Source organism: Seriola dumerili, unplaced genomic scaffold (genome assembly GCF_002260705.1).
Source record: "Seriola dumerili isolate Sdu_G_001 unplaced genomic scaffold, Sdu_1.0 BDQW01000609.1, whole genome shotgun sequence".
Lineage (NCBI taxonomy): Eukaryota > Metazoa > Chordata > Actinopteri > Carangiformes > Carangidae > Seriola > Seriola dumerili.
In genome coordinates, this window is record NW_019174864.1 from 1,323,998 (window position 1) to 1,336,779 (window position 12,782).

The window sequence follows — 12,782 nt, forward strand, 5'->3', positions numbered from 1 at the left end:
CTTTTTTCAGTAAAGTAATGTTTCAGATAGACCATGTTCTGAATCTAAAGCTCTTCTGTCTATAGGCTTGTATATACATTTCCATACAGTGTTTTAAAGTGACAGGACAGTGATCTGTTCAGAGGCTGAAATGTTCCTAGTACAATAAACACCAATGCAACGTTGAAACAGAATATAGTTATTTTTCCAACATGTCACTGTTGTAACTGCAGTTCAGTTTGTGTCTGAACAGTTTTTATTGTATATTTTATGCACTTGTCTTTTTCTAAAGTCAGTCAGGTTTTTATCAAAACATCAAAACATTTGGAGTCTAAGTCTTGAAGCTCTGGTGAAAAGGTTTAATTCATTAGTGACAATGTTGAAGTGACTGACTGACTGACTGCATGTTTCGACATGTGAACAAGGTTGATTGTTTTAGAGGCTTTTGCACTGGTGATTTATTGTTGGGAGAAATGCATTGGGTGTTTTGAGAATTGCATTAAGAGTTGTGAGAATGATGTTTCTGATGAGTGAACTGCATAAAAGCGATTGAGAAAGACTGTAAACATAATTAAAACTGACATCATCAGGGTTATTTTCCCACACTTTGTAAAACTCATTTAGAGCCACAGAGGAGATTATACAGAAGTTTCCACGTGGTGGCCCTGAGAGCTCAACACACTGCAACTTAAGAAAACACATGCAAACAGACAAAAAACAAATATATGCAGAAAACAGCTCCATCAATTTGACAACACATGCTGCAAATAGTCACAACACAACAGAAGTGTTTCCATGTGACACTAAAAAGTGATGAACCTGCTGGGATGCACTCATTCAATGCTTTTAACTACAAAAGTTACAACTGGGCATTGAGGAACAAGTCCCAGCCAGGTTCATCACTTTTCTATTTTGAAATTATTTTTTGCCTTAATTCTGAAAGCAACAGTGAGAGAGAGACTGGAAAGTCAGAAGTGTCCCCTGGAAACCCTACCATTGTGTTGGGAGTATTTGCAGCTCATGTGTTGTCAAATTGAAAATGGTGTTCTCTGAATTTGCAGTGTTTGTGTGTTTGCATGTGTTTTCTTAAGTTGCAGTATGTTGAGCTCTCAGGGCCACTGTTTCCAGTGGCTGAGGTGTCCCCCATGACAAGACCCTTTAAAGGAAGGACATTGAATAGCAGTTAGTTAGTTTTAGTAGTTAAGTAGCAGCAGTAGAGGCAGTAGAACAGTAACAAAAAATAAAAAATCTCCAGATATATAGCATCATTGTAGGTAAGTAAAAATGTGAAAATGTCAATTGACTGAAAACACAACACAGGAATGTGAAGGACACATCATTACACCTGTAGATATCCTTTTTATTTATTCAAAAGATGCTTTATACACAAATATCACAGAGCACATGTGCTGACAGTGTTTTCGAGTTAGATAAAAACATATCAGTAGTTCCATATTCATGCACATGGTTTTATAGCAGATACATTATTTGGGATATCTTCCATCTTTATATCCTTTTCAGTTCAATGCTGCAAAATAAAAGTACAAACACGTTAGAACTGATGCTCCATGCTTGTACTGCCAGAGAAGAGTTGTTCCGCAATATGTTAATTACAATACTGAGTGCCGAAATTCATACTGAACATTTAATCAATTCTTCCTTCAAAATGTAATCAGCATGAAAAAAGCTGCTGCAGCTGCTTTTGACCATCACAGTCTCTGGGATGAAATTAGTCATAAAACATATTTCTCCACTCAATAACATTTACTCCAAGATAAACTATTCTGTTTGTGGCATATTTACATAAATGATGACTGAACTGTTTTTGTCTATGTTTTTTCCCACTGATTATATCACAGTTCACCCAAAATTACTATCAATGTTTTGGGGATTTGTAAATCAGAAAAGTCAGGAAGTGTATCAGTAATAATCTATGATAAGAATTACATGAACAAATTGAGAGTATATTATTTGTGTTCATAATTTTAGTGAAAGAAATGTGTCAAAACACATTTCTGTCATTGAATATGCTTGGAGTGTAAATTACCTCAAAAGACCTAGTTGGTATTTGAGACAATAATCTTAAGTCTACTTCCACATAATAGATTTTTACCAGAGATTTCAACAGCATCTATTGGTCTTCATCAGTGAAGAGGTTCACTCAGCTGTCACAGGGTTGACTCAAGATCAAATAACTACGTATATCATATATGCTTATTTCAAATGAAACAAAATAACATCACATTTAAATACCTTGGAGAGTAAATGTTTAAAATATCTAATTGTAATATTTACAGTCAAGTCACTAAATCACAGTTTCACTTTTGTATTGAAGAGAGTTTGACACAGGTACCTTAAAATCCCAGATCACCATGGCTCCATCCAGACCCACACTACTGTACTTCTCCACTTTGGCTTTTTCCCCTGATACAACACACATCTGCCTGCAGGACACAACATATTACAACACACAAGGCTATTACAAATGCTTTTATAATGCAATAACATCAGAGCGCAGAGGAATAAAAACAGGATAGCTGGAAAGGATTGTTGTGCAGACAAATAATTGAAATACGACCAATGGAGAGAGAACAGTCTTGTATTTGTGTATGTACATATAAGCAACATGCCAGAGATATACTAATAGTCCCTGACTTGACCTTGAGGATCAGTGAATGAGCCTCTATCACTGCAGATCTGACAGAAATCATAGTTCTCCATACAGGTCTAAGTAGTTTTAATTACAGAAACTCTTTTCAAGATAATATGTGGATCTATTTCTGCATCAAAATACACAACACTAATTTTGTGATGCAGTGGCCATGGTTTTTGCAGGATTCCTACATCCTGTCTAGGATTATTGATATCATAACAAAAAGTTGCTTAATACATACTGTAGCTATACATTTTCATTTATTTGTGTTTTACTTTGCACTGTATTATAATACGGTGTAACTGCACTGTGTATTTTCTACTTTTATGTTTGTCAATATAGAGAGTTATGTCTACAGCAATCTGTTGACCAGTTGGGTTAGCACTATGACAAGAAAAGCTTTTTAAGCTCATCCAAATACATAATATCAAATGTGGTAAATGTTTGGATGAAATGACCGGAATTTGAGCTAGACTGTAAGTGGCCACACGGTGCTGCTATCGGATCCAGATTCAGAAGACTTTCATCTTGATCCTTGAAGTTACTTTTTGTAGTTTTTGGAACTTTTACTTTATAGTCAACAGGAATGATGGCAAATGAGGGGAATGATACAATAAAGGTCTGTGGCCAAATCTGAAAAGGAGGTTTTGCAGTTCATGGCTGGCAACTTAACCCTTGGGTCACCATGTTGCCCTTTTCACCAAACTGTATTTGAAATCTGTCAGCACATGCCCCTAATAAACAACCATTCAAACTGAAAACCTCCTTGGTGGATGTTATGATGCCTTACGTGATGCTGTTCTGGTGAAGGGTGCCCAGCTCGTTGCTGTCCTCCTCAGTGGCCCTCTTGTCCAGGTTGCGGAAGTGTTGCATGGCTGACATGCTGCCTTTAGAGGTCTGCTTGGGGATGTCCAGCTTCTTCACAAACTCCAGGGCACCAGGACCCTTATAGGTGAACTGGTATGGGCAACAGTCATGACCCTGACATTGACACAAGAGATTAAGGATGCAAGTAATCATAATTACATCTACATTCAAGTTCATTTTGATCATATCTGTGGCCATAAAGCTGCATTACTCAATTTGACAGCCACATACAACACCAACAGTCAGAATCTGAAGGTGTCATTCTCCATAAATAAAATAATAAGTGTTTGACCAAGACAATTCCCCCTTTTTCTTCATTTCCATAAGAATTTAAAATGTCACGTCATAAACATGGATTTAACCCATGTAACTCTGTTGGTCTGAATGGGATATAACCACGCCCGTCTGCTGTTTGATGCTGGGCTGGTTGATGAGAAGACAGTTTGTGGTCCAAACCCTAAAAGTTCCCTAAAAAAAGCCAAAGCAGCAGATTTATTAATATTTGATCCATTTCAATATACAAATATTGATACTTTATGTTATTGTTATTGTTATTGTTATTATTATTGTTATTATTATTATTATTATTATTATTATTATTATTATTATTATTATTATTATTATTATTATTATTATTATCATACTTGATAATTAATATTGATACTTGAAGTACAGTGGGATATCATCTGGTCATCTCACTCATGCTTGAAGTTTCTGGGGACACACTCATACTATTCCCATACACACAAACAAACATAGAGCAGGTAATAGTTACTGCAGCAACAATCTCAGTGGGGCTGACGTAGAGGACGCTCAACAGTGGCAGATGCTCAGTGGTCAGCTGGGTGACTCTAAACGGACAAAGAGGTGATATATACTGTCATGTCAACAAGCACTCATCATACAAAAAGACACAGGGACACTTTGCAAAAACATAGACAGAAAAAACAGGAACTGGAGAGACACTGTCTCAAAATGAATTGGATACCTCATCTCCATTCCAGCTGAATATTAACACGGGTCATACTGATGGAATAAGTGGCTTAGCAGCAGTACTCACTCCTTCTTCTGGGCAGCATCAGCCACAGTGATGCTGCTGTTGTGGGCCACCCACGCCAGATTGTCTCCACTGGTGGAGAAGGAGACACTGTGCACCCAGCCTCCACAGTCCTTATGCTCCAGCAACACCTCCCCAAAAGGCATCTTGGCCCCCCAAGCAGTGGGTCCAGGCTTGTCTTCGATATCCTTGATGTAGGCTGAGAAAACCCTGTGAAGCAGGGACATGTTCACAGCCCCAAGGGTAAGAAAAAAAACAATTAAAGCAGCTTCATCTTTTAAAAGGTAGTCAAGAAAAATAAAATAATTTCTTAAGGCCCACACTTGTGAGATACCAGAAGTGTTTAGTAATCTTGCAGACTTAATGCTAGCATTATATCCAATGAAAAGACCAAAAGCAACAACATGTCTTGCAATATTTCCTGTGTGTGACTTTCAGTGCCAGGCGCACTGATTGCCAGTGAAAATCTTACAAACCGTTTGTAAATATGTAGTTTCATTTTTGTAATATAAGCTCAGGAATTTTCTAAATGAACTGGTCACTGTAGTTTTTATGAATCAATACTCAAACAGGAGGAAATGTGCATTCACTGGGGACTATTTTCAGTGACAGATTAATCCACATTTGGTGCTCAAGTGAGTATTCTGGCAGCAGGACAGTGTGTGTGGGACTGACTCAAGTAAACTACAATGTGTGTGTTTATGGTGAAGGAACATGTGACCCACAGCAACAGTGCAGCTCATTTATGTTTAATTTAAAAGATTCTGGACAACAGTGGAGTTCTATGGCCCAGAGGAAGAAGATATATCAGGATTTGAATACACACACAACACTTAACTTGGATACATTCACTGTTGTTTTGGGTTTAGGTTGTTGATAGTGAGAAAAACATAGCATATTGCCAAACTTAAGCTCCGCTCCTTGACTATGTTATAGAACCCAATGGTGCTCCCACACATCCCAGAAGTAACATAACTTCTTGGTGTATCATCCAAACAGTTTTCTCTGGCTCTGTGTTTGTAGAACTAAGATTCCAGTCTGCTTTCCCTCCTCTACATCACTGTTTTGGTATTGGTCTCACCTGCAGTGAAGATCTGCAGACCCAGCTGCCAGTAGGATGTTGTTGGGATGCCAGTCCAGACACAGGACTGTGGAACGAATGGGCTTCTTGATGTGCTTACTCAGCCACCTGAAAGGGAGGGAGAATGGTCAAAACCTGTATTTAAATGTACTACTCAACAATCTGTATATGAAGTAAATATATACAGTGGGGTATACAATGTGGATGTCGGTGGTACACAGACACATTCCAATCTGTTTGTCCGTCACCCCTTTGAAGACACCACCCCAAGACCAACATCAGTGATGTTTAAAATGTGAATAGTTTAAATTTGATGATGTTTTTCTCACCAGTCATTCTCCTTCTCAAAATAGCAGACAGAGATGAGACGAGCACCACTGCCTAGGGCAAATTTGTTTTCCAGAGGTGACCACTTCACACATGTGGCTGCACGGTTGATGCGCACAAGGACCAGGGTGGGTTTCCACACCCCATCCTTCAGACTCCACACATAGGCGTTGCGGTCAGAAGCACATGTCACAATGCGGTTGGACTCTGGAGCCCAGTCAATGCCTATGAACATAGTTATGAGGCTGTATCAAAGGAGCAATTTATATGCAATGATGCCTACTAGGAAATACTGTATATTACACCTTTGATTTTCATATATTTTACTTGAGAATTCAAAAAACTCACTAGATTCATATATGCAAATATCACCAAAAAATTTAGCTTTATTTATTTATTAATGTATTTATTTGGAAAATTAAAGGCTGCTTGTACGCCACATGTCTTAGTGGTGCATGTGTGGGATCAAAACCTCCTGATTTGAAAAGACACTATAAAATTCTACACATTGTACATTACTTTCTTCCTTTTTCATATGTTGGTATAAGTTCAGCCCCTTTCAGTATTTATAGATCCTCCCATTATTAGGCCAAGATGTTGATTTCTGCCTTGGATGGCCTGTTGAGCCCTCATCTCTCAGCTGCTCTGGTTCTCATACTTTTCTTTCATTGACACATACTGTATATTTATATTTTATCTTGTGATATTTTATTGTATTATCTCTTTTTATATACTGTATATTATTGTCGTTATGAATGAGTTTGGAAAATTATAATTACTAACTCAGATTGCCTTTAGTTCATGTAGGCATGGTGAAATATGGGACTGAATTGTAAAATCCAATGCAACCTGAGGACCCTAATGGTTGATGTAAACCATCTATAATACTGGCATATTTCGCATATATACAGTAACAATGAGCTCAGTTTGTCTTTGTTTTCATATTTAAGGAGCTTTAATTGACTTCAATTTATATGCAGACTGGGAAGTGTGCCTGGTGTCCCCTGTTTGGCTTTTCATTCCTCCACACAGCCGACAGCCAGAACCGGAAGCATGTTGTGTTCAGGTTGTCCGTCCATTCATATGTCCGTCCAAATCATGGACACGATATCTCAGTAATGCCAGAAGTTCTTCAAATTTGGTACAAACATTCACTTGGACTCAAGGATGAATGGATATTTGATTTTGGTGTTCAAAGGTCAAAGGTCAAGATCATGGTGACCTCACAAAACTTGGTTTTGGCCTTGTGAACACAATATCTCGAGAACTCTTCAATGGAATCCCTTAAAATTTGGCACAAACATTCACCTGGACTCAAGGATGAACTGATCAGATTTTGTTGGCTAAAGGTCAAAAGTCAAGGTCAGTCTGACCTCACAAAACACATTTTAGCTGTAACTCAAGGCTTCACACAGAAACTATAACAAAGTTTCACACAAACGGTTCATATTTTATATGACTAGTCTGAGTGGAGGAGGCAGACAATCAGTTTTTAGTTTTTCCCAGGTGAAAGCATGTAGCCTTTATATATATTGTGTTGTTTGTATGGTGCTGTTTTTTGTCTGGATGATGAAGGTCTGAGGACTAAAATATAATAATAGGCCCAAAGACAATGATGTCATGATAACAAGTGAGCAACCTCCATTCATTGATGAAAACCAAGAGATGAGGGTAAAAGTACCACCAGGTAGACCTTAAGTTAAATCTATTTTTACCAAATCATTATTCCCTATGTCAAGAATTAACCTTCAGTCACAGATTTTTAAATTAAGTCCAATTAGTTTCAATAAATTAAATTACAAAAAATTTTTGAAATCCAGTAACGAATGTTGTTTATATGTCTCTTATTTTCTTGCTCAAAATAATTGGGACGTTGTCAAACAATTTAATGTTAATGTTGATGTTGTCTGATGTAAGTTGCAGTACCTGTGATTCGTCCACTGTGCTCAGTCAGTTCGTGGATCTTTACCCAGTTTTTGCCTTTCTTCTCATAGATATTCACTACATTGTTGTTAGGGCTCACTGCAATCTCTGTAAAGACATATGTGCTCAAGAGTTAGGCATTGTAATCACTTAATACTTTAATAGAAATATATTGATACAGAAGTAGTAACATGCCATTGTCACTGAGTCTTCTTCAAAAAGGTTCTGAGGAGCATTCTCTGTGAGAAAAAGCTTCAGGGTCACAAAATGAATAAGTATGTGTCCAAGGTTATTTGTGGGAAACTCATGAGAGAGATCCTCTGGGAAGCATAAACACTTACACAGTAAATTTCATAGTAATCTCTGACTTTGCCATCATTCAGCCAATCCCGCCTTTCCAGTCACCTGATTCCCCCACGCCCATGAACTGTCCTCTTTCTCATTCCCTCCTTAGCTTCCTTGTATAAATATGGTCCACTTGCACTCTGCCAGATTGTCTACAGCGCTATCCCAGTCATAGCTTTCCAGCCTTTTTTGACCTCTTGCATGTTTTTGGAATTTGCCTTGTGCTTTCTGCCTTTTTGCACAGTTCCTGCCTGTTATCTACCACTGCCTGCCAACTGACTCTACCCCGCCCCTAAGCCCTGCCCTTGCCTGCACTACCTTTAGATAAACTCTTCAAACTTTTCATTGTTGTCTCTGAGTCATGCATTTGAGTCCTGTGTGTTCTCACCTGTGACGTTTACATTGTGGAAACATTTGTTTTCATGTTGACACAAGAAAAAGAGAAACATTTAGGGATCACCAAAAACCACAGTATGGAGACCATGAATATCTACAGCATATATACTGTAATTCAAATGTTATGCCATCCACAGCACAGTGTGGCTGTATGGACAGCAATATCAGTCATTTTGTTGGTTCATTCCCATACAGAAATACATTTGACATACATGTCCCCATACATGTCCCCAGTGCATACTTGCACTTTTTCATGTACATATCGTGTGTATTGTGTATATTGTATTTATTGGTGTATATTGGGTGTATATTGGTGTATATTTGGTGTATTTTTGATGTATATTTCCATACATGTTTATTCCATAGATGTTTATTTTCTGCTGTGGTGAGTGAATTTCGCAGTTGTGGGATTAATAAAATTAATCTAATCTAATATCAAGAGTGATGTTGCCATGTATGTCACCTATATTATTATCCCATGCACACACCCTCTGGATATATGAAGATATAATACACTGCTCAAACAAATTAAGGGAACACAATATAATCATCACAGTATAACACCAAGTCAGTTAAACTTCAGGGATCTCAATCTGTCCATTTAGGAAGCACAAGTGATTGTGAATCAGTTTCACCTGCTTTGGTGCAAATGAAAGTGACAACAGGTGCAATGGAGAGGCCAAACCAAGACATCCCCCAAAAAGGAAATGGTTTTACATGTGGTGGCCACAGACAATTGCTCTCTCCTGATCCTTCCTGACTGATTCTTCTCTAGTTCTGTGTTTTGCTAGTGTCTTTGTCACTACTGGTAGCATGAGGCAGTACCTGCAGCCCAATCAGGTTGCACAGGTAGTCCAGCTCCTCCAGGATGGCACATCCATACATGCGGTCACAAGACGGTTTGCTGTGTCTCCCAGCAAAGTCTCAAGAGGATGGAGGAGATACCAGGAGACCGGTCATTACACAAGGAGAGCTGGACAGGGCCGAAGAAGGGCATCAACCCAGCAGCAGGACTTGTACCTGCTCCTCTGTGTGAGGAGGAACAGGAGGAGCACTGCCAGAGCTCTACAACATGACCTCCAGCAGGCTACTGGTGTGCATGTTTCTGACCAAACTGTCAGAAACAGACTCCATGAGGGTGGCATGAGGGTCTGACGTCCTCTAGTGGGACCTGTGCTCACAGCGCAGCACCCTGTAGTTTGATTCGCCAGAACACCAGAATTGGCAGGTCTGCCATTGGCACCCTGTTCTCTTCACAGATGAGAGCAGGTTCACACTGAGTACATGTGACAGGCGTGAAAGAGTCTGGAGACGCTGTGGTGTTATGCTGCCTGTAACATCATCCAGCATGACCGATTTGGTGGTGGATCAGTGATGGTCTGGGGAGGCATAGACCTCCATGTCACAGCCAGCGGTACCCTGACTGCTGTTAGGTACTGGGATGAAATCCTCAGAGCGATTGTCAGACCTTATGCTGGTGCAGTGGCCCTGGGTTCCTCCTGGTGCAGGACAATGCCTCGCTATAAAAAACTATAGTAAAATTTGTATATGAACATATATTAAAAGTATCTACATGATAATTTTTTACATGGTGTAACATGTTGCAACCATATACTGTATGTTAATGATGTATAATTTATATATGCAAGTTTAGTCACAAGCCCCTGCTGGAGCACCGCAGTGTTGTAGTTCTGCCCGGGGAATGAGAGGGTCGCCTCTATGGGGCTGAGGGTTGCTGAGGGGAAGGCTCTGGCTCTGATTGTTTATGCACCAAACAACATCTGGGGACTCTATAGTTCTGCTGGGGGACTTCAATGCCCATGTGGGCAACGACGGAGAAATGGAAGGGCGTGACTGGGAGAAATGGCTTCCCTGATCTGAACCTGAGTGGTGGTTTGTTATTGGATTTCTGTGCTAGTCATAGTTTGGCCATTACGAACACCATGTTCTAACATAAGGTATCTCATAAGTGTACTCGGTACCAGAGCACCTTAGACCAAAGGTTGATGATCGACTTTGTGGTCATATAATCAGATCTGTAGCCGTATGTTTTGGACACATGGGTGAAGAGAGGGGCGGGGCGCCTGGACAGACCTGGTAAACCCAAGCATGTAGTGAGGGTGTGCTGGGAACGTCTGGTGGGGGCTCCTGTCTGTGAGGTCTTCAACTCACACCTCTGGAAGAATTTCTCGTGCATCCCGGGGGAGGATGAGGACATGGAGTCCAAGTGGCTCATGTTCAAAGCCTCCATTGCAGAAGCGGCGGTAAGGAGCTTTGGCCTTATGGTTGTTGGTGTTGGTACTAAACTAAAATGGCAAACATGGGAAAAATTATACCTACATGTTGATATGGTCAATGTGCAACCTGGTCTCCTATGAATTACATTACTATATCAAATTGTTTTTACAATTATGTTGTTGTGGCAATGTATCCACTGGCTGGATTATGTTCACAGGCAACATTTTATTGAATGAGTCAAGCGTAACATGCCAGGAGGTGGTTGGTTTGGAGTTGATATGATGTCAAGTACCCAAACAACATTAGACATTGTGCAACTGAAGTGCACTTCGATGCATGCAGTAAAGCTCTTTGAGTCCATTTCCTGTATTGATAATCAGATTCCCTGTGGTTCTCCAGGCAACATTAATGCAAAAAAAGGGATCCATAAGTAATGGAGAAAGAATACACCCATGTGATGTCTATGCCCATGTATTTTTATGTATCTATATCTGCACATAAGTGTACATGCGTGTGTATTACTCTATATGCAAATGCAGGCAGGTCAGTATGTATGCTGTTTCACTTACGTGTTCTGTCTTTGTTCCAGGCGTGGCAGGAGAGCGGCTCCAGGCCAAAACTGTAGAATGACATGTCTGAACAGAGGCAGGAGAGGCTGCTGGAATGTGGCTGCTGTCGCAGCTGGTCTGCAGATGTGCTGTTGCAGGTCCCAAGGTGAGATTACAGAGGAAGACAGGGATACACTTTGTTGAGAAACATGATTTTTAAAGACAAAGAACTGCTAGTTTGTCGAATTTGGGTTGAGAAATGATGCAGACAGTGTTATAAAAAAAGTTATACAGTTTGTGGTGTCAGATTTTCATATTTTCTACCTAAATCTTTTATTACATCATCCTAACACCAATTTGGTATAACTTACTTTGATGTATAGTTGGAAATTTGGTCCCAGGAAAGTGGGAAAATTCACTTTATATGCAGACATACAATCATTGTTAGCTATGTGAGTAATGAGTGTGAGATATCTACACCTTTATCAGGTGTAGTGCACGATGTGCAAACATGCTTTAACTGTTACATATATTTTTTTCTCTGTCCTATATAACCTGATCCTAGCAGGCCAGTGTATACCTTAGTTTTTTCAACACAGAGATGACCGTTTCTTACAGTTTTACATTACATTTTTATTATAAAGCAGAAGTCCAAACATTACTTTTGGTTGTGTATTTGTTTTGACCCTGCCTTACTAAACAGACACTATCAGAGATGGTAATTGATGAGAAGCAACATCCATTACATTAGACAGATTAGCTATATGGTCCAGGCTGAAAGCATGAACCAGTTTTACCAGCGACCAGAAACTGAACAAGTTGATTAGATGTGATAAAAATAGTGAGAGCAGAGATTAAGACTTACCTTTCTGTGTGTGTGTGGTCAGGTCAAACTGGTAGCGGTGGTGGAAGATGCAGGGCAGTATTCGTGGACTCTGGGCAGTCCACACGAATGGAGCTGTGTAGTCTGACTTGGTGAAGGAAGTGACTGTGGTATTATTGAAGGGAGTGAGAGAAAGGTGGGTGTGTCTGCTAATAGCTCTTGAGCAAGCACCTACCTTAAAACTAGTTGTGATAAAGCCTTCCAGTTTGCTGAGTGCGTGTGTATACACACGCACACACACACACACACACACACACACAAACACACACACACACACATATATATACTGTATGTATACACGTGTGTGTGTGTGTGTGTGCGCGTGTGTGTGTGTGTGTGTGTGTGTGTGTGTGTGTGTGTGTGTGTGTGTGTCTGGAACTGGAACTGGAACCAGAGAATATTTAATGTGTTAGCTTTAAAATGATTGAAAATATCAATTATCAAAATAGTAAGTGATTGATTTTATTTTGATCAAAGAAATCCCA

General features: G+C 39.6%; 1 protein-coding gene across 1 annotated transcript; it reads right to left on the reverse strand.

The window, feature by feature from the left end:
- Positions 1–1,324: 1,324 nt before the first annotated feature.
- Positions 1,325–12,369, reverse strand: LOC111236266 (actin-related protein 2/3 complex subunit 1A-like). Its single transcript, XM_022764940.1, has 10 exons — positions 12,280–12,369; positions 11,436–11,563; positions 7,891–7,995; positions 5,967–6,189; positions 5,638–5,745; positions 4,560–4,766; positions 4,275–4,350; positions 3,423–3,613; positions 2,333–2,423; positions 1,325–1,507 (listed from the first exon to the last, which is right to left on the reverse strand). The coding sequence occupies exons 2-10, from the start codon at positions 11,497–11,499 to the stop codon at positions 1,502–1,504; spliced, it is 1,071 nt and encodes a 356-aa protein (XP_022620661.1). The 5' UTR covers positions 11,500–11,563; positions 12,280–12,369; the 3' UTR covers positions 1,325–1,501.
- Positions 12,370–12,782: the final 413 nt, after the last annotated feature.

Coding starts and splice junctions, on each gene's coding strand:
- LOC111236266 (XM_022764940.1), bottom strand. CDS start 11,499: ATGTCATTCTACAGTTTTGGCCTGGAGCCGCTCTCCTGCCACGCCTGG. Junction 6,190..7,890: donor GCACAGTGGACGAATCACAG/GTACTGCAACTT, acceptor CTATGTTCATAG/GCATTGACTGGGCTCCAGAG. Junction 4,767..5,637: donor TCTGCAGATCTTCACTGCAG/GTGAGACCAATA, acceptor CCTGCTTCACAG/GGTTTTCTCAGCCTACATCA.